General features: G+C 35.9%; 1 protein-coding gene across 12 annotated transcripts in view; it reads right to left on the bottom strand.

Moving 5' to 3' along the window:
* Nucleotides 1–23422, bottom strand: part of TASP1 (taspase 1) — a 400343-nt gene that overhangs the window by 156802 nt on the left and 220119 nt on the right. For all 12 annotated transcript variants that reach the window (XR_001447603.3, XM_077951190.1, XM_077951189.1 and 9 more), the window contains one exon: nt 13737–13810. Coding sequence is in view for 11 of the 12 variants with exons in the window: in XM_077951190.1 (XP_077807316.1) it covers nt 13737–13810 (74 nt within the window). In the remaining variant the exon portion in view is untranslated. The remainder of the gene's footprint in view (nt 1–13736; nt 13811–23422) is intronic.

The raw sequence follows: 23422 nt of genomic DNA, 5'->3' as shown, positions 1-23422 counted from the left end.
TCACTTTCTGATTTCTATCACCATACCTTAGTTGGGCCAGTTATTAAACTTCATATAAATAGAATAATTCACTTAGTATTCTTTTATGTCTGGCTTTGTTCACTCAACATAACTTTGTGAACAAAGTTAAAGTTATGGAAGAAAATTATTTAGCTTTGTGAGGGTTTACCCTTGTCCCAAGAAGATCTTATTAAAGTTTTATAAATAGGCCAGGTGTCCAGTGGCTCATACGTGTAATCCCAGTGCTTTGGGAGGCCGAGGTGGGAGTATCACTTGAGGCCAAGAGTTTGAGACGATGCCAGCCTGGGCAACACAGCAAGACCTCATCTCCACAAAACATTTAAAAATTATCCAGGCCTGGTGGTGCACCTATAGTCTTAGCTACTTGGGGAGCTGAGGCAGGAGGATCGTTTGAGCCCAGGAGTTTGAAGTTACAGTGAGCTATGATTGTGCCACTGCACTCTGAGTGGGTGACAGAGTAAGATCCTGTCTCTAAAGTAAGTAAATAAATAAATAAATAAATAAATTGCATTATTTAGGTAAACAGGATGATTTTATGAGGTTTTCAGACATTGAAGCTGAGAAAAGTTAATAGTCATCAAGATTCATACATACATAATTTACATTTGAAATGATAAAATAATGAAAGAAAAAATATCTCAAATAAATTGTAATTTCCAGTTCAAACATCTATTCCTACATCAAATTTGATTTCTTAATTTATCTCTCATTTACATTTCTTTTCTGAATCTCTGTTCAGAAATAATCTTTTGTTACACACAATAAAATCTTTTTAGCACAAATAATCTTTTGTGTTACTGCCCTAGTCTTAATACCACAAAGTCACCTGTTTTACCTTGGTTATATTTTTATCTTTAAGAGCAGGATACACTTATTAAGTCAGTTGTGCCCCAATAACCTTGTGAATAAAACATTTGAGAATTAAAAACAAATAAGGGTGTTATTATTTCACTAATCCTCATCCAATTTCAGAAAAATCACTTCCCTAAAGCAGCAACTTTGCCTGAAAAATTCTTTATATCCCTAAACAGATGGAAAGAAAAGTGAAATTATGAGAAACCTATGGCAGTTTACTAGATATTGTGTGCTTTTAGTAGTTTAACACTGGTAATACTTGAAGGCCAAGAGTAAATTAATAGGATAACATTTTAAAATGTATACTTAATCAAAGTTTAAGGTATGTAAGCAGTTAGGTAAGCTTGTGAAGAAGCTGACCAAAATACATACATCAGGAGATACAAGTGTCCATCTAAATTTCCTCTTTCATTTTTTTGAAAGAATGTCTTATTAAGGTTGTTGAATGTATAATTTCCCATTTTGGAAATCTTTATTGTAAAGACAATTCTTTCATCTGATGACAAACAGCATCCACACTGCCGGTGATTATTCTGGCCCTCCACATTGAATAAAATGTGGTTTCATTTACTTATTTATTTATTTATTTATTTATGAGATGGAGTCTCCCTGTGTTGCCCAGGCTGGAGTGCAGTGGCGTGATCTCGGCTCACTGCAACCTCCACCTCCCAGGTTCAAGCACTTCTCCTGCCTCAGCCTCCCAAGTAGCTGGGACTACAGGTGCGTGCCACCATGCCCAGCTAATTTTGTGTGTTGGGGGGGGGGGTTGTTTTTTGTATTTTTAGTAGAGACAGGATTCCACCATGTTAGCCAGGATGGTCTCGATCTCCTGACTTCATGATCCGCCTGCCTCAGTCTCCCAAAGTCCTGACATTACAGGCATGAGCCACCATGCCCAGCTGGTTTCTTCCTGAGACAAACATTTCCGTCTATAATTCTGAGACAATATTTAATAATTTCTGCAGTGTTTGGTGCACCCTGCTGCATCAACAAATCTGGTAATTCCCTTCCCTCAGAATGCTGTGAAACTGCAGAAGAGTTGGATGGTATTCCTGCTGATTTCAAAGCTGATACATTGATTTTTAGGGTTGCCTCTTCTGTGGAGGAACACTGCCTTGATTACACTACAGTAGTTTAACAGTAAGTCTTAAAGTCTGGTACTGTAAGTCCTCTAACTCTGATGTTTTTTAAAGTTGATTTTGCGGTTCTAGGTCCTTTAAATTCCCATACAAATTATAAAATCAACTTGTCAATTTCTTATTAAAAAATGTCTGCTGGAATTTTTATTGAGATTGCTTTGGATCTATAGCTGAATGTGGAAAGAATGACTATCTTACTGTGTTTTCCAATCTATGAATATGGCATGTTTCTCTATTTAGGTTGTCTTCTATTTCTCTCAGCAAGGGTTTATACTTTTCAGGGAACAGGTCTTGCACATCATTCGTTAGATTCATTTCATGTCCTCTGAGAATAACTACGGTTTTTACTATTTCTTTTCCAAGTTTTATCTTTTATTTGCTTTATTGTACTAGTGGAGCATCCAATAAAATACTGAATAGAAGTGATGAGTGGATGGCCTCTTTGCCTGCTGTCCGTGTTAGAAAGAAAGTGTTCAGTGTTTCACCAATTAGTATGATTTTAGCTGTAGGTTTTTGATAGATGATGCCCTTAATCACACTGAGGAATTTTCCTTGGATATCTCATATTTTGAGATTTTTATCATTCACGCAAGTTGAGATGATCATATGGAACCAAGAGGAACATATGGGTTTTCTCCTTTATTTTGGTAACACAGTCAATTATATCAATTAACATTTTTAACAGCTTTACTGAGATATAATTCATATATCATAAAATTCATCCATTTAAATAACTGTTCAATTCAGTAGTTTTTAATATATTTGCAAAATGTGCAATGTTCTAATTCCACAACATTTTCATCACCTCTAAAAGAAACCCTGTGCCCATTAGCACTCACTCCCCATTCCCTTACCCCTACCACTAATCTACCTTATCTCTGGATTTTCCTATTCTGGACATTTCATATAAACAAAAATCATACACTATGTGGCCTTTAGTGTCTGGCTTCTTTTACCTAGAATAATGTTTTCAAGGTTCATCCAAACTACACTATGTATCGGCACTTCATTCCTTTTTATAGCTGAAAATATTCCATTGTGTGAGCATTTCACATTTTGTTGATCCATTCATCAGTTGATGGGCATTTGGATTGTTTCTTCTTTTTTTTTGCTATTATGAATAATGCTGCTGTAAGTATCTATGCACAAGTTTTTATGTGGACATATCTTTTCATTTCCTCGGGTATATACCTAGGAACAGAAGTGCTGGGTCACATGGTAACTCTACATTTAACTTTTTGAGGAACTGCCAAACCACTATCCAAAGTAGCAGCACCATTTTTACATTCCTATCAGCGATATATGAGGGTTCCAATTTCTCCACATCCTCACCAATACTTGTTATTATTCACAATTTTTATCATAGCCGTCTTATTGGATGTGAAGTGGTATCTACTTGTGGTTGTGATCTGCATTTCGCTAATGACTACTGATGTTGAGCATCTTTTCCTGTGCTTACTGGCTATTTGTATATGTTCTTTAGAAAAATGTCTACTCAGATCTCATGCCCATTTTAAGTCTTCTTATTGTTCAGTTGTAAGAGTTCTATATATGTTCTGGTACAAGCTCTTCACCAATTATATGATTTGCAAATATTTTTTCCTATTTTGTAGGCTTTTTTTTTTTACTTTCTTGATGGTATCCTTTGAAGTGTAAAAGTTTTAAATTTTTATGATGTCCTATTTATTTTTTCTTTTGTTGCTTGTGCTTTTGGGATCATATCTAAGAAATAACTGCATGATCCAAAGACAGAAAGATTTACTCCTAAGTCCTCCTAAGAAAGGTATAGTTTTAGCGCTTAACATTTTGGTTCCTGATACATTTTGAGTTAGTTTTTATATATGGGATAAAGGGCCCAACTTCATTCTTTTACATGTGGATATCCTTATGTTCCAGTATTATTTGTTGGCAATGACTGACTTTTGAAATGTTAAGTCAACTGTGCATTCCTTGGAAAAACCTTATTTGGTGTCCACAGGCAATAATGCTGCTGGATTTTTCATCCCAAAATAATAACTTAATAAGCATCTCTGCATATATATTCATGACAGCTATTGGTCTGTAGTTTTCCTTCCTTGTAACATCTTTGTCAAATACTGAGGTTACCCTTGTCTCACAAAATGGGTTGGAAAACAACTCTGCTTTATTTTTCTGAAAGAAATGGCATAAGATTAATGTTATTTCTTCCTAAAATGTCTGATATAAGATACCAGTGATACCATCTGGGCATAAAGTTTACTTTATGAGAATGTTCTGCTTATAGAAATTCAATTTCTTAAATATGTAAATGGTTATTTAAATTTTGGGTTTTTGTGTGTGTTTAGTTTGTTAAGTTGGTTGTTTTCAATAAATTAATACATTTCATCCAAGTTGGTGCCTCTGTTGAAATGAAGTTAGCCATTTAATGCCTACAGAATCAGTGATCCTGCATTACTATTTCCTTTTCATTCTTGCTGTTGGTATATTTGAGGGTTTCTTTCTTTCTTTCCTAATCATTATTTCTAAAGCTTTATCAATTGCACTAATTTTTTTTCAAAGAACTGCCTAGCTTTGTTTTTCTTCATTTTAAAATTTCTTTTCTATGTTATTGCTTGCATTCTTATTTTGATTATTTTCCATCTATTCTTCTTAAAGCTTCTTAAGATTATAGCTTAACTCACTTACTTTAAACTTTCTTTTCTACCATAAGTATTTAAGGACATACTTTTCCTTTTAATGTTTTAATTGCATCCTATAAATTCTGATCTATTGTTTTCATTACCATTCAGCTGAAAATAACTGCCAGTTTCTCTTGGTAAATATTCCTTATGAACTTGAAAATAATAACTTGTTGAATGTAATGTTCTATAAATAAGACTTTGGTCAAGTTGGGTCTATTATTCATATCCTTACTAATTTTTATTCAAGTCATTTACTATTGTATGCCTTATTTCATACTGAGAGAAAGAAGGATGTTAAAGTTTCCAACTATGATTGTAGATTTGTCTAGTACTTTTATTACTCTCAATTTTTGCTTCTTTTACTAGGCACATATACATTTAGAAGTTTTATACCTTTTTAATTGAATTGACCACATTTTCAATATGAAATGTCCTGTTTTATCTCATATCTCCTATGCTGACACTAATATAGCCATATCAGTTTTCCTTTTTGAAAATTATTTTATTTCTAATTTTTATCTCATTGAACTTTTTCTATTATTTTTCATCCTTCCTGGGTTTGAAATTATCTTTTAAATGATGTGAATATACCCAATGTCAATTATTTTATGTTTTTAATTTTTTCAACTGACATACTAATCATTTTATTTTATTGACACATAATATTTGAGATATGTATGGGACACATGTGATTTTTTTTCACGCACACAATATGTTATGATCAAGTCAGGGTATTTGGGGTATCCATCACCCTGAGTATTTATCATTTCTATATATTGGGAAAATTTCAAGCTCCATCTTCTAGCTACTGGAAATATATAATACATTGTTGTTAACTACAGTCAACTTACTCTATCAAAAATTAGAACTCATACTTTTTATCTAACTGTATAACTGTACCCATTGACCAATCTCTCTTCATTCCCTCCTCCCACTCACACACCCTTGCAAATTTCTGTTATTTATCATTGTATTCTCTATCTCCATGAGATCAGCATTTTTTAGCTCTCACATGTTAAGTGAGAACATGCTAAATGTCTTTCTGTGCCTGCCTTACTTCACTTAACATAACGACCTCCACTTCCATCCATGTTGCAAATGACATGATTTCATTCTTTAATATGCCCAAATAATGTTCCATTGTGTATATATACTACATTTTCTTGATCCGTTCATCTGTTGATATACTCTTAGGTTGATTCTATATCTTTGCTATTGTGCTGCACACAATAGCAAAGTTTAAAGTAAGTGAGTAGTGCTGCAATAAACATGCAAGTACAGCGCAGGTATCCCTTTGATGTACTGACATCCTTTTCTTTGAATAAACACCCAGTAGTAGAAAGGTTGGATTGCAAGGTAATACTATTTTCGTTTTTTTGAGAAATCTCCATACTGTTTCCCATAGTGGCTGTATGAATTTACATTTCTACCAACAGTGTATGAGTTTCCTTTTTTCTGCATCCTCACCAGGACCTGTTATATTTTGTCTTTTTAATAACTGCTATTCCAAGTGGGGTAAGATAATATCTGACTGTGTTTATGATTTGCATTTCCCTGATGATTAGTGATGTTGAGCATTTTGTCACATGTCTGTTGGCCATTTGTATGTCTTCTTCTGAGAGATACCTACTCACATTTTTTGCCTACTTTTTAATGGGATTGTTTTGTTTTTTTAAACATTGAGTTGTTTGAGTTCCTTGTATATTCTGATTATTAGTCCTCTGTCAAATGAAAAGTTTGCAAATATTTTCTCCCATTCAACTGGTTGTCTGTTCATTCTGTCAATTGTTTCCTTTCCTGTGAAGAAGCTTTTTAGTTAATAAGAGTCCTATTTGTCTCAGGTTTTGTTGTCTGTGCTTTTGAGGTCTTGGCCATAAAAATCTTTGCCTAAACCAATGTCGTGAAGTATTTTCCCTATGTTTTCTTCTAGTAGTTTTATAGTTTGGGGCCTTACATTTAAGATTTTAATCAATCTTGAATGGATTTTTAGATACGAAGAGAGACAGGTATCCAGTTTCATTATTCTGCTTATGAATATCTAATTTTCCCAGCACCACTTATTGAAGAGGGGGTCCCTTCCCCAATGTATGTTCTTAGAGCCTTTGTGAAAAATCAGTTGGCTATAAAGGTATGGATTTCTGGATTCTCTATTCTATTCTATTGGTCTATATGCCTGTTTTTATCATAACGTTTTGGTTACTATAGGCTTGTAAGGTATTCTGAAGTAAAGTAGTGTGAAGTATTCAACTTTGTTCTTTTTGCCAAGGATTGCTTTGGCTATTTGGGCTCTTCTGGGGTTCCATATAAATTTTAAGATTGTCTTTTCTATTACTGTGGAAAATACCATTGGTATTTGGTCAATAGGGTTGTTTTAAAGATATTAATTCTTCTGATCCATGAGCATGGGATGTCTTTCCATTTGTCTGTGTCCTCTTCAATTTCTTTCATCAATATTTTGTAGTTTTCCTAGTAGAGGTCTTTCATCTCCTTGGTTAAATTTATTACTAGGTATTTCTTTTTAGTTATTGTAAATGGGATTGCCTTCTTGATTTCTTTCTCCAGGCAGTTCATTATTGATATATAAAAATGTTACTAATTTTTACATGTTGATTTTGTATCCTGGATCAGGAATTTCCCTCAAGCAAGGTTTGGGATCTGAGTCCAGGTGAGACTCTAGAGAATTCTCCATTCTTATAGTCCAGGCACCAGCATTCTAACCATGGGAGACTTCTCTTTGTTTATAGGCAAGCCATCAGCTTTCCATGATGCTAAGGTGTTCGTTTTGCTCTTTGTAAGCTCCTCCAGATTTCTGTGCCATGGAGTATTTCTTCACTCTCTTACCCTGGCACTAGGCTTTGGTACAACATTGCCTTGCCCTTGATGAAGGCCCTGTACATGTTGGGAGCAGGAGAGGTTTTTAAAACTCTCTTTTGCTTTAACTCAGCCTTCTGTTGCAACTGTGTTGCAGTTGATAAAGGACCACTATTGCTTATGAGTTGTCTTGCAGCTCTCTTGCTATGCTTCTAGTCTTTCTTCGGCCACTGCCATGTATTTGGTGAAAACCTTATGCACCTTAATGAAACACTCACAATTCTTTGCTCTGCTCCAAGCTTTTGGTGTGTTGCCACTTGATGAAGGCCTCATAGAGAAAAACTGGTGGTGGGTATAAGCTCTCTGTGAATGGAGTGTCTCAGGATTTTAATCTGTCACATCAGCTCACACATGGCCATAAAGAGTTCATTAAAAATTTGGCTGATTTATCTTTATATACCTCTGTGTTGAGTTTGACTCCTCCTCCTGCTGCTCTGCCAGGGAATAAAGAAATCGGAGGCTTTTGGTCTCCTAGCAAGGGCTTGTCTCTTTCTGGAATTTAGTTTACTTAAGTTTTTCTCTACATATTAAGCTCTCTGGATACTTTTTAAAAATTTATGATTCTATAGATTATGCAGCTCATTCACATAGTTGGGAGTAGAAGCAACAGTCTCTTGTAACTTTCTTCATTCTAATTAGAAGTGGAGTTTCTTTTCACTTCTTTTGATAACCTCCTCTTGTGTACGTCATGTTTTATATTTAAGTCTTCCTCCTAAGGCTTTATGTGAGAGGTAAGTTTTAAGCCTAGCAAAAAGCACTTAGAAATCTCATCTCTGATATCCTTTGTAAATATACATTCACTGAGTTTTTTTAAAAAGTCCTGTAAACCATCTTCATGAAGATAAAACATGTTAGAACACAGTAGATACTACATTGGTATTGCAAAACTCCTACTGAAAATTGAATAGCAAATACTTGTTTATGTAATCTGGAATGTTGGATTTGGAATTCTGCAGATTGGAAGCAACATCAAGGACTTAATGGGGTCTAGTCATCTGTATTGAGATAGATAAGGTTTTGCTTCCTCATTCTTATCATATCGTATCACAGGAAGGGCTTAAGGCGAACTAAGGATTTCTTATGCTCATATGACAGATGAGTCCTCTGGGATCCAGAGGCAGAGTGATCAAACCACAGCTCACAGTGTGCATGGAGTGGGAGGGCAACCCAGGCTCCAACTTCCTGGCACTGTACCCATCCCAATACTTATTTATTTTAACTGCATGGCCCAAAGAACTAGTCAGATGTGCCAATAATAGAAATCCTGGCACGACCTCATGAGGTTTGGAAGACTTCATGGCATTAAAATAGAAAATGTTAAAAACAAAATGCAAATATCACTGAGTTACCACCCAGTGCCCTGTGCTTTCCCTAGGTTAGGGAAATATGGTTTGGGCAACATCTGCCCTGTTTCAGTGGCATGTGTCAGAGTATGACACAGGGTTTGTCACACAAGGCAGAGAAGCATCACAAATAAGTATTTGTTGGGCGACAGAGCGATACTCCGTCTCAAAACAACAACAACAACAACAACAACAACAAAATTTGTTGAGTAAATTTTTTTTTTTTAGAAAAGCTGAGTAATACAACAAAAAACATCCTAAGAGGACAGTACCTTGATCATGAAAAAGCTTAATCTCTCTTAGATCCCACTGGAAAACAAGGAACTATTATAGAAATATTTTGCAAAATATTTGTAATGGGATGTGTTATTATCTGAATTTTGGTCATTCTAGTCAGGAATTCAAAACGAGAAAAAGGCAATAGTTTGGGGGAATGTAATCATTCATCCAATGCAGACTTAGTTATAAACCAAGGGTGATATTTTTTGAACTGCATCATTTCAAGTACAAGGCCCAAAGAACTAATCAAATGTGCCACAAGACCCAAGAGTGACATTTTTAAATTTTTTAAATTTGAAAATAATTTAAGAATTACAGAATACTTCTGGGAAGATCTATACATCCTTTACCAAGGTTCAACTACTTTTGCTCCATTTTGCTCCATTTGCTTTGCAATTTGCTATTGCTCTATCCATCCATTCATCCACTTAATATATTTTTCTGAACCACTGAGAAAATATTGCCTATATTATGGCCCTGTACCCCTAGATGCATTAGTATATATTACCTAAGAATAAAAATATTATACACCACAGTATAGTAACCAATCTCAGCAAGTTTAACAATGATATGACACTTTTTACTATCCATATTCCAATTTTGTAAATTGACCTAATAATGCATTTATAGCATTTTTCCGATATAGGATCTAGTCTAGGACCAGTTACTGCATTTAGCTGTCACATCTCTTTAGTATTGTTTCCTCTGGAATACTTCTGCAGCCTCTGTCTTTTATGACATTGATATTATTGAAGAACATGGTTCTTTTTTTTCTTTCTTCACAGAATGTTCCTCATTTTAAATTTGTCTGATGTTTCTTCACAGTTAGGTTCAGGTTATATATTTCCAGATGGAATACTAGACAAGTGATACTGTATCCTCAAGTTATCATAGCCAGAGGCACGTATTGTCCATCTGCCCCTCATTGGTGGTATTAATTTTGATCACATGGTCAAGGTGTTGCCTGGTTTCTCCATTATATAGTTATTATTTTTCCCTACAACTAATAAGAAGTCTGTGGAGAGACACTTAAAGACTGTAAAATAGTCTGCTCCTCCTCAAGGAAATTTTTATAACAGTATTTTCACTGTAGTTATAAAAAGTGACCTCCACATAATAAAAGAAACCTAATTTCACGTATGATAGTTGAGTAAGTTCCATGCCAGTTTTAACATCTGTTTCTATTACAGTAGTCCATGCACACTGGGTGTTTATTAAAAACTCTTCATTAACTGTCTGCTATCTGGGTAGGATATGGGCAATCTGTTTTTAAAATTCAACTGGTACCGATGCCCTAATTTTGACTCCTTAGAAAGAAATCTTCACCTTATGCTATCAAAGCAGTTTAGAAATTAAATTAAATGATTTAATTGCAATAACATTCTTTTAAAAAGGAGACTTGTAAAAGAACCTAGCTCTATTCATATTATATATGCATTCTGGTTACAATGATATTGATTATTATCCAGCCTTTTCTAAGCAATATGATTTTTAGCTAAGCTTTAATTCAAGGCTTTAACTTGGATTAAACACAGCTAGCTCATACACGTTCAAATGGCCAGGTGGCTTCAGTTTCTGAGTTTGGTAACAAGCAGAAGGAAGACAATTTTTGAAAAGCAAGGCACAAGTGTTTTAACTTTTTAAAATAGTTTTTAAATTTTAAATATTTTAAGATGCCTTCTTACTCATTGTGCTACCATAGCTCTCAACATTATGAAGGAACATGCTTCGGAAACCAGTCACAATGCTGAATGGGTATGCCACTAGTTAGCTCAACTATTCTTTTATAGAAGTGAGGAAACCAGAGGGAGAAGAAGGTCCAAAGCTTAAACAGAATACAAACATTGTTACAGCCCCTTTTCACTTTTGAGCTCAGCCTCTCATCTACAACTTTGTCTTACTTGCAATACAAAAAAAATTCTAGCATTTATAACAAAAGAGGTAATTTTTCTTTTTGATCAATAGAATTTGGCAGCCAAATCATTCGTGTTTTTGTTTTCAGGTTTTCTTTTTTTCTTTCTTTCTTTTTTTTTTTCTTGAAAGTATTTGTAGTCACAGGCTCAAAGGGGAAAGGAAGGAAGAGGGATTAACTCTCTTCAAGGAAGGTCAAAAACATAATTTACAAGAGAGGCAAGAGGGCCAGTTGTATCTGCTGGCCCAATTGACTACCAGCTGGAGAATTTACCAACAATAAGAAAACCATGTCTACCAGATGTCAAGCAATATAACTGGAGGCCAAATATCTTTGGGCTCATAGCAGGACTCTCCACTCTTTACTACCTATATTTCACATTAAATAGTAAGGTGTCTTTCATGGGCCACCAGCAAGGATAACAAAAAATGTCCATACAAGGGACTTATAACATAATCATACCTGACCAGACTGGCTTCAGTGCTGAAGTCCACTTCAAACATGCTCTTTTGTTAAAAAGCAATCTTAGTTCTGAATCAATATGTAAGGCGTCAGAGAAACTGAAATGGCTGCAAGCTACTCTTATGCAAGGATTCTTGGGGTTTATCAGGCTTGTTTTATGTATGGGAACTGTTTTGTCACTGAGAAGAAATGAATCTGAAAATATGAATAACCATTTTCATACTTATTCATTAAACCTATGCTGTTCAATATGGTAGCCATGAGTCACATGTGGCTATTTAAATTTAAATTAAGTAAAATTTAAAATTCAGGTCCTCCACATGCACACGTATGTTTATTGCAGCACTATTCACAATAGCAAAGACTTGGAATCAACCCAAATGTCCATCAGTGACAGATTGGATTAAGAAAATGTGGCACATATACACCATGGAATACTATGCAGCCATCAAAAAGGATGAGTTTGTGTCCTTTGTAGGGACATGGATGCAGCTGGAAACCATCATTCTTAGCAAACTATCACAAGAACAGAAAACCAAACACCGCATGTTCTCACTCATAGGTGGGAACTGAACAATGAGAGCACTTGGACTCAGGAAGGGGAACATCACACACCGGGGCCTATCATGGGGAGGGGGGAGGGGGGAGGGATTGCATTGGGAGTTATACCTGATGTAAATGACGAGTTGATGGGTGCAGCACACCAACATGGCACAAGTATACATATGTAACAAACCTGCACGTTATGCACATGTACCCTACAACTTAAAGTATAATAATAATAAATTAATTAAAAAAAAAAAAATTCAGGTCCTCAATCAAACTAGCCACATTTAAGTGCTCAATAACCACATGTGGCTAGTAGCTTCCCTGTTGGAAAACAGAGATATAAAATGTTTACATCACACAAAATTCTATTAGACAGTGCTGTTCTAAACCCTTAAATCACCTTTAAAATAGGTAATTGTATTTCCATTCCATATAAATTATGAAACAAAGCAATCTTTTACGTACTCTCTTAGGAAATAGGTCTACTAACACAATATGAATATTGTACCAGGTGAAGGTGAAGCAAAGGGGGAGGGTGGATCTCAGTAATATTTTCACAATATAAGCCAATCCTTGTCTGAATAAATGTTCTTTATACTACTCACAAAACTTCTGTGGAACTACAGTCTGGCTGGATAATATACAAAGGACAGTCGGGATGGGTATTACATGACAAATAAGCAATAAAGTGTTCTTTATTATATTTATCCTTTATCTATGATTCAATCTGTATCAGACAGTTCATATCAGAAGTTTTCCTATTTTATATGTCAAAATGTGCAAAATAAATCATTTCCTTTAAAAACAAGGCTGCACAGCTTCACAGCTTTAGAACTGAGGGACTTTAATGCCAAGTAAACATCACAGGCCACAGCTGTTTCTAAAAAATTTATGAACAAGAAGAACATGAGGCCAATATAAAATAAAACCCACAAATCAAGTTGCTTACTCCAGGCTCAACCATCATGAGTCCAGGGAAGCCAAGCAACTCCAGAGACGGTACGTGGATGCCTATGTGATTACCGTAACTCACTGAGGGATGTGGATGCCTATGTGATTACCGTAACTCACTGAGGGATGAGTGCCACGGGCATGTGGCACATGGACAAAGACCTTTGATTCTGCCCATGGAGACACCATGTCAGGGCATGACAGAACACACTGAAAGATCAGACGGGTCACACTTCCAAGCATGTCAGCCACCTGTGCCATTAAACATGCAGGATGGGTCAAAGCTTGTTTGACTCAGTTTCCTTTATTCCAACACTCCTTGCAGAATCATCCATCTGCAATCATCCATCTATGTCAACTCATCAGCTTCACTCCCATTTTCTCTTCCCAAATCCCAGTTTCCTCTTTTCTACTTATTCACAATGGGCAAAAAGGAAGAAGCTGGGAGCTGTGGGGGAAGGTGGGCAGGCTTTTCCTAATGCTCCCTTGCTGTGTCACCAAAAGCAAAATAGATATGCTAGTTTTCTCTGGAGCTGTTAGCATTGTTAACTGTTCTTATTCAGATTCTTATAAAGATCACAGAGCTACTGCCCAAGAAAAGCTGAAAAAATTCATCCACATCAACTTAGCTGGTTAGAGGTTTGTGCGATGGCTACAAGGTTTTCAGGTTATGACCCAGTTTTTTCCCGCTTACCTTGGCTTTCCCATCCTGGGCTGACATATATCCAACACACATGCTCTCCGTCGTGTGGCTCCACAGAAATTCCACTACCGTAAAAGAGAACACAAATAGGCACATTCAGATCACAGATGGAAAATAAATCTTTGCTTTTTAATAGAACAGTTAAAGATAGCTTTATATTTAACACACTCAGTTCCCCACTTTCCATTTGCTCCTTCATAAATGTCAAGATGATTTATCACTAAAACTGTGTAATGCCATTTACTGTGAAATGAAAAATGTATTTCTTTCCTGTCAAAACTTATGATTATTACATGTAAAATAAATGTTCTTCTGTTTGACTCTTGTAACATTAAATGCACACACACATTCATATATACGGTATACAGTGATTTAGTAAATGTAATATTCCATAGTGTGGTTTCTTTTAAAACACGCGCACGCACACACACACATCTTAAATTCTATTTTTATTGAGATGGAGTTTCACTCTTGTTGTCGAAGCCGGAGTGCAATGGTCCAATCCCAGCTCACTACAGACTCTGCCTCCTGGGTTCAAGTGATTCTCCTGCCTCAGCCTCCTGAGTAGGTGGGATTACAGGCATGTGCCACCACACCCAGCTAATTTTGTATTATTAGTAGAGACGGGGTTTCACCATGTTGGCCAGACTGGTCTCGAACTCCTGACCTTAGGTGATCCACCTGCCTTGGCCTCCCAAAGTGCTGAGATTACAGGCATGAGCCACTGCACCCGGCCCTTAATTTCTAAATACCATTCTCTACAAAAAAAAGAACCAGGATTCTTTGGAAAAATGTCCCTTCCAGAGCTGGGGCAGAGAAAACATAAAGTGAATCTGGAACATCTTGTTGTACCAGAAAAGTAAGGAAATGCTCAAAGAGTAAAGGAGACTTATCAAAAAGACCCAGGGGTCAACTCGAAGGGCTCTTACTGGCAAAAATCTGTGCCTGTCAAAATAAATAATGAGAGTAATGAGTTACAACCACTGAAAACAGTAGGAACCAATGAGCCCATACTGATCCAAACAAATAAATGGAGGAGAAGACAAAGCTCTTCCTTCAGCAGAATGCCAACTAATAAGTATAGAAAAAATAACAGAGTTAGAAAATAATGGTTGCTAAAACTAGCAGGTGGAAATCTGAAGAGGAACGGGCTATTTAAATAGCTTCAAAGTATCTCTCCAAAAAACCTTATAACAGGAAAAACTGTTAGTTCACTGTGGAAACACTTGATGGACTCCAACTTAACTCAATGAACAAAGCTAACACCACCAATTAAGGCACAAATCAGCACCATGTGCCTTTTGATAAGATACCTTGAGACACAACACTTCTGTGGTATTTGGTATTCCTGACAAAAATGCATAACCAGAATTGAATGAGGAAACATCAAACAGACTTGAAATAGCAACACTCTACTAAATAACTGGTTTGAATTCTTCAAAAATGCCAAAGTCAGAAAACACAAAGTTGCGAAACTTCCTGTTTAAAGAAGGCATGACAACTCAACACAATGTGTCATCCTGGATTGTACCCTGGACTCGGTGGTGGGGGGAGATGTTGTAAGGGACATTATGGAGACAATTGATAAAGTTGGAAAAGGGACTGTGAGTTAGAAGGTAGTGTTATATCAATACTAAAAGCCATGACTTTGATAACTGTACTGTGATTATTTAGCAGAATGGCCTTGTTCTTAAGAAATACTCACAAAAGTATTAGGAATAAAGGAGCCCGATGTCTCCAATTCACTCTCAAATAGTTCAGGGGAAAAAATGCACTTACTTGTTTGTGTGTATGTGTGTATGCGCGTGCTTGTGTGCACGCAGAGGGAGGCGTGTGCAAGGATGGGAAAACAAATGGAAGAAAAGGAAAACACTGGTTGAATCTGGGAAAAGGAATCATTGGTGTCCCTTGCACTATTCTTGCAACTTATAGCTAAATAAAAAGTTACAAAAAGAAAACTACAAACATCCAGGGATGCTCACAAAGCTCTGTCACATTCAAGTACATAGCATCAAAATTCGGAGTTTTCAAAGGCATTTTTAAAGTTGTAATGTACTCCAGTAAAAATTTCAAAAGTCCCTGATAATAAAACGGCATTGCTCAACACTAAACCCTGTCCCGCAGGCCATCCATCTGTTTATATCTCTAAGCTAGTTAAGCCTGGAGAGAAGTGTTTGAGTTGAGACCCAACTGTGTGATCCATGATCCTAGCCTCTGAAGGCTTTGCCAGACATATGGGGAAGAAAGAGACAGTAAGGGGCAAAATGGAGTTCCTCGGCTACATGGCTCATTCCTCATCATTAATTAGTTATCAAACCTGCCAACCTGCTCAACAGACGCTCCACTGAAGAGTGCAGGAAAAGTGTCATGCAACGAAGCAAGTTCTCTTCACCAGATGTTTTTTCATCCACACACATCTGCTTTGAACTTCAAAAATCTTGACATCCAGAGCAAGGTCTGGGATAGTCTAACTTGCCTAACAGAGGAAAGGCACTCAAGTCTTACCGAAGTTTCCTAGAGTAGTGACAATAAATTTTATTCAAATACAAAGTTAAAGCATTTCTAAAACTGCACCTTTTCCTCATGCCCCAAATATTAAGGGGGCAACTCCTCAGGAATTAGCCAAGAAAAATCATAAAAATTTAGCCAATATGACCATGAGAGCAAAGGATAAAGACATTACCCCCTTTATTTTTTAAAGATCATTTTAATGATTTTTAAATGTATTATTCTCCCTATAAATGTAGTCTGCTTTCAAAAAATGGAATAAACATAAAAATTTAGACTTATAAAAGAGGATAAATTAGGGTACACTGATTACCTTCATTCAATAATTATTTTTATACAAATAGTTTTCAATAAGATTTCTAGATATAGTGTTTAGGAGTTTTTAAAGAAAATAACTCCATGTCTAAAAATTCATTCTTCACTGTTTTCACAAACATTTATCCCATCCGCCAGTAAAAGGCAAAACATTGTACTGACACATTTTTAATAATGACAATTCAAACCAGTTATCAGTCATTAATTCATGCTAGCTTTAAAATATCAGAAGAAATTGTCTAGGATTTAAATTACAAAACACTTTTAAAGAGAAATTATTTCATTACTTGTAGTACATGCATAATGCAAGTTAATGTAACAAATTATTTCTTAGTGGAAGACTTCAGGGAAGTAGGACAAGGAGGAGCTAACACTGAGAATCTATGATGTGCCAGGCATTCTCTTTCATAGCAGAACTCAGCAAAGCAGAGATGGGGAACCTGAGGCTCAGAGAAGGGAAGCAGTATGGCTTAAGTCATTTTACTAGGCGCACAGACTGGATTTCAAGCTGGACTCTGGAATCACAAAGCCTGTGGTATTTCATTGTTATATTACTCTAAAATCTACTCAGTATAAGTATTTATAAGTGTGTAGCAAGTATAAGGATTTATACTTGTTACACATTAAGAAGACTAAATTCCTTACAAACACCAAAAGACACGAAACATCAAACACAAACACCAAACACAACTCTTAAAACATTTTAAATCTCTCTTAAGGAAAGCTTTTAAACCATAATGAAACCCGGAGACCATAAAAGATGGCCAAGATCAATATATTTGACTAGTTAAAAAATATTTATAGTGCTTTCTTTCTTTTTTTTTTTTTTAAGACAGAGTTTTACTCTGTCACCTAGGCTGGAGTGCAGTGGCACAATCTGAGCTCACTACAGCCTCCACCTCCCAGGTTCAAGTGATTCTCGATTCTCATGCCCAGCTAATTTTTGTATTTTCAGGAGAGACGGGGTTTCACCATGTCAGCCAGGCTGGTTTTGAACTCTTGACCTCAGGTGATCCGCCCACCTCAGCTTTTCAAAGTGCTGGGATTACAGGAATGGGCCACCTTGCCTGGCCTGTTTATAGTGTTTGTTTTTGCCATTCAAGTCAAGAGATGAATGACAAATTTGGGGAAATATTTGTAATTCATAGCATAAAAGGCTAATTTTCTTAATATATAAAGATCCCCTACAAATCAATGAGACAAATATCCAAAGAAAATGCAAAAAGGATATGAACAAAAGGGAATATGAATGGCTCTAAAACATATGAAAAGATAGTCTACATTACTCATACTAAAAGAAATGCAAATTAAAATCACAAGATACCGTTATTCAGGTTTCAGACTATTATCAGACTACCAGGTTTCAGATATCAAAAAGTTTGAAACAACATTGTGTTAGCTGGGAGTGGAGAAAAGAGCAGATTCATACAGCAATTGTGGGAGCATGGCCGTCTGGAAGAACATTCTCTTAATCTGTGGTAATTATGTTCTATAATGTTGATGAACACTGAATTAGCAAAAAAGTGAGCCACTACAGGTAGGGAAAACACAGGGCTAGGTTCCTGCAAATCTCTGGTCAAAATATTTTTAACAGCGTATCAACAAATAACCTTATTTTATATGTGTTTCTGTTTAATCTTTTAAAAATATTTATTTATTTATTTGCAAATAATTATATGCATAAACACTAGCCAAGAAGAGTTTAACGTTTTCCTGATGCTGGGTAACACGCCCATAAATTTCTTTGGCTTTCAAATTACGCAACAATGCTATCCTCTATGCTTTTTTTATTGGTCATCATTCCATGAATCCACTAATTTAGCTGCTTTTCCATCTTTTCCATTGCTGCATATATAGATGTTACTTTAGCACCTTCTGCAGCAGCATCACATACAGATCAGTGAGTTTCCTCTTCTTTTATTTGGGTGTATCGTATTGTTGATTCATTAACAATGAATTCGCCACTAATAGCACTATAATTTCTGCCTAAATGAAGCTTATCCAAAATGTACGTTTTCCCTCACGAGACACTACCACCTTCTCGCACTTTGAAACACCAGACAGCACTTCAGCACTATGCTTGGTACAATTTTAAATGGCAAAATCATCATTTAAAAGTGCAAAAATGTGGAAAACATGGCACAAAATAGACCACAAAATGGACACATTTGTAGTACAAGATCTGAAACAGGAAGGCAGAACATTGTCTTGTTCACTTCAGCTGGGAATGTGGACATCAGGTGACTCAAAATGTTTACCACTTCACGCATGTCCACAAGTGACTATGAGAGTGCTGAAATGCTGATTTGTGTATTACAAATAAATGTTAGCAAGTAGGCAAATTAACAAATACAGAATCCAGGAATAACTGAGGATTGACTTTATTTATCAAAATTACACACCCTTTGACCTAGCAGTCTATTTCTAGATATTTATTCCACAGATATGCCCTTATACATATATGATAACATATTTATAAGAATCTTCATCAAAGTAACTTTAATTAGCAAGAAACTGGAAACCAATTAATTGCCTATTGGGCATATGTATAACTATGGTACTGTATACAATGAAACACTATGTAACAATTAAAAACAAATGAGGAAGCTCTACATGGATGATATGGAACCAACTACACTGTTTTTCAAACTTTTTGATCACAAACCACAGTAAAATCCAAAACCAAATCAAAACAAACAACAACAAAAAAAAACTCACACATTGTCATTTACTACACACATCTATTTATACCTAAAATTTCACAAAGTAATAACTGCTCTTCTACTTGCAATGTATTGCTCTCTTCCACTGTGTTCCTTATAGTCTACTTATTGCTTTTTTAAAATTCTGCTTCTGACTCACTAAATTGATTTAGAGCTCATTAATGTGACATGCTACAGTTTGAAAAAAACACCAATCTACAAGATAGTTTGGCTAAAAAAAAGGTATGGTGGAGAATAATGTATAGAGATGGTGCTGCCATTTTTGTGAAATAAAATAAAAGAGGATCATGTATGAACATGCTTGTAAGTACACAGGGTCTCTCTGGAAAAGTATCTTAGGAACTGGCAGCAATGGTTGCTCCTGTAGAGGGAACTAGTTGAGTAAAGAACTTGAGTGAAGGGCAATCTATTTTTCACCACCTTCTGAAACTTCTGAATTTATCCTGTTTTCATATATTTCCTATTTTTTAATGCCTCTAAAAATCTTGATTACCTGGTTAATCTACGATATCTATGAAGAACTTCTTACCTGTTTAGATGACGACATTCTGATCTTACCTTATATTTTAATTGTCCTTCATTAGAATATATTATCATGATGTGAAACTAGTCTAAAGCTTCCAATTTGTTTCTTGTCTCATGATTATCTAAAACATAAGCAAATCTTAGGATGGGGCATGAAGAAGCCCCTACTTAAAATTTACACTGAACACATATACTTAAGGCAAAACCTGCTATGTTCGAAGAGCAATCAAAACAAATAGAACAAAACACACACTGTACCTGACAACTTCCTCAAGCTGCTTATCCATCAGAAATTTTAAAAGGTCAAAATCATTATAAGTTTTTTAAAAATAAATAGAGACATTTGTGAGTAAAGTTTACTCACAAATACACAAAATGTATTGTTAGTTAAGTCCTAATTCATAATTAAATTATATTTAATTTACATATAAATTATATATATTATATAATATATAAATAAATTAAATATAAATTATAATTAAAACTCAGCAAAGAGTAGTACAAAGTTTGCTCAAATACGGTTACACATAAAAATTTACAATTTCAGTAAAAGAGTGGCATTTACTGGCCAGGCACGGTGGCTCATGCCTGTAATCCCAGCACTTTGGGAGGCCGAGGCGGGTGGATCATAAGGTCAGGAGATCGAGACCATCCTGGCTAACACAGTGAAACCCCATCTCTACTAAAAATACAAAAAATTAGCTGGGCATGGTGGCAGGCGTCTGTAGTTCCAGCTATTCGGGGGGGGCTGAGGCAGGAGAAGGGCGTGAACCCGGGAGGCGGAGCTTGCAGTGAGCCGAGATCATGCCACTGCACTCCAGCCTGGGCGACAGAGCGAGGAAAAAAAAGAGTAGCATTTACCATCAGTGATATCTGGGAGTCTATAATGTATCTCCTGATTTTGAGTACTTAATCTGAAATTCTTCCATATACTGAAAATTGAAGTTTATGGTAAGAGTATTAAAAGATAATTCTAATAATACAGCAAACCTGGGAAACGCTACTTCATAGCCCTGGAATTTTTCAAGGTATAATTATTACATGAGGGAGACCATGAACTCAGGCAACATGCAGGGTAAATGAGTGGCCTGAAGTGACACATCTGAGCCTGTGAAAGCACTGGCTATAACAGTCTTGGTGTGGTCAAGCTCAAGCTTATTTCCATCTAGAGAAGCTTCTAGCCTTTCAGTAATTACCATTTTCCTTTGGTAGTGACTAGTAACTGTTTATAACCTCAACTACTGATTGAAAAATGCTTAGGTTCTTTAGAAGGCCAAAGCCCAGGGATTTGTGGGACTTCTAGAAATGTCCAGACCATGAAAAGATTCTCATCAGAAAACATTAACAACACACTAAAATAAGTTCCTGAGTAGGTTCAACATGTGAAACATGGACACAGATTTGGCAGAATTCTCCAACGAGCGGCTTCTTAACATATCATGTCATACAAATGCAATGTGAGAAAAGGTACACACTATTGATCCTGTTTCAACATTGGAGAATGGCTTAGAGAGAGATGAGCTGTACGTGTGCACTTCATCAATGATGGATTAATTGCATTATAAGAACCTTCACGATGTATTTGTACTTAATTTTAGAAGCTAGGCTTTCCAGAAAGTTGTATTTAAGAATTTGGAACAAGTAAATGTATATGCCCAACAGTGGTACGACTTCAGTCTTGGTGGAGCTCTGCTATATAAAGCAGCCCTTAATCCCCAATGCAAGGCTTTGCCTCCTAGTGGCATTTAAATCACCAGCTTTATGGGTTAAAAGAGCTATAAGCTACTTATCTCATGATGTTTCCCCTAGGATACTTCTCTTTCAAAATCATCCACATATCACCCTGTTTAAATTAAGTCAGACAAAACAGTTTCCTTACCAGGTTGCAAGTAAGTTTTTTCTATCCAAATGGATTCATTTTTCTGACCAGAAAGAAGTCATCAGCCACTCTCCTCCTCTTTAAAGATATATATACATATATTGTCCTCCAATTGTTGTTAACAACCCCCAGCTGCACTGGCTCCCACACCTACTTAAAACCTCTGTGCTTGGCTTCACATTCCAGACTGGCTTGCAAGGAAAACAGAACTCTAAAATCAGAACTGTCTTGGGCTGGGCAGTTGCCAAGTAAGCTGTCACTCCTAAGCCTTAGGTCAAATGGCATGCCCTACGCCATTCTGCACAGTATTTAAGTTACTCCTTATTGAATAAAGAGAAATTCATTTTTTAAATGGGAAGAATGAGGCACTGTAAATAACACAGCCTCCTCTTATAGCTGTAGATTTTTGCCCCTGGTTGCTAGGGTCTTTATAACCAGTAGGAGGTTTATCTTTAGGAGAAAAAAAAAAAAATGCAAAGACGCTTTACTGTCTTGACATAGAATCCTTAAGACTCATATAATGCATGTCCCATTATGGCCGTGAAGAAACTTTGACTTGGCATGCTTCCCTGAAAAACTTTCACCACTTAACTGTCTTGGGAGCAATGGGGATTGAGTTCTATAGAATCCTGGTTACACTAAGCCAAGAAAATAATCATTCCCTCTTTCCAAGGCTTGTTCAGATTTGTTCGAGACTAAATAATGAAGGATGCTGACTGAAAAGAGGACGATGTGGGTCAAATAGTAACACAAGCCCTGGAGGACACTTCAATTATCTTCCTGTTTTATCCTTTTATTGTATTAGAAGCTGCTGGAAACAGACGGCCACTTGGTTGGGACTTGGAAGTTCTCTGGTGAACACAAAACCATTCAGTAAAACAAGTTTTATTAAAACACAATTTTATTCATTCAACAAATACTTTTTTAGGATTTATTTCATGGTAAACTCTATTACCCTTGGAGCAGATGAAACTGACTATAAAATTTCCTGAGTGTAATAAGAATTACATAGTGACTAGAATTCTATTCATAAATGTTTGTATTCTATATTTCAGATGGAAAACTTTCTGAGCCAAAAAATAACAATTCTTGGCAAGATAATCGCTAGAACTATACTTCTCATGATGGAAAAGAAAATTACAGATGAAAATCTATTTCCATTATTCAGAGTATATTAGTGATACAATGTATAGAGATACGTTCATGATTTAAAGGAAAGAAAGTTCTGGTATAAACAAAGTGGCAGATTATAGATACTTGCAATCAACATCTTTGTATTATAAAACCAAAACTAATTCTGAAAATATTAATCTCAGAGCACTACTTCATCAGATTAATGCTACTCTTCATCGTTGAAAAGTTTAAATATCATGTCTACCTTATTCACCTTGCATCTAAGTTACTTAATGTTTTTCTTTCCACCTCATCCTTAAATAAGAACTAAAATGTGGCTTATCTCTTAAGAGATATCTTCACTACAGTGAAGATGTAACAATTCCAAAACATTGCTGAAGCACTAAAGAAATGAGCTTCCAACCATGACAATGGACTGTCACGTAGAACAAAGTTTTAAAACCATTTTTAAGATAAAGTTATTCACATCAGACAAACATCTATAAGTACCTCTTTTCCCACTCCCAGCCTAAAAGCTAATTTGCCTTCTCTTTGACGGTTATTTTTATGATCATGTGAGCCCAGCAGAAACGCCTAGTCATAAGTGCTCACTG

This window comes from Macaca mulatta, chromosome 10 (genome assembly GCF_049350105.2).
Source record: "Macaca mulatta isolate MMU2019108-1 chromosome 10, T2T-MMU8v2.0, whole genome shotgun sequence".
Lineage (NCBI taxonomy): Eukaryota > Metazoa > Chordata > Mammalia > Primates > Cercopithecidae > Macaca > Macaca mulatta.
The sequence above is the reverse complement of the archived record's forward strand: the minus strand, read 5'-3'. Positions and strand labels throughout refer to the sequence as shown.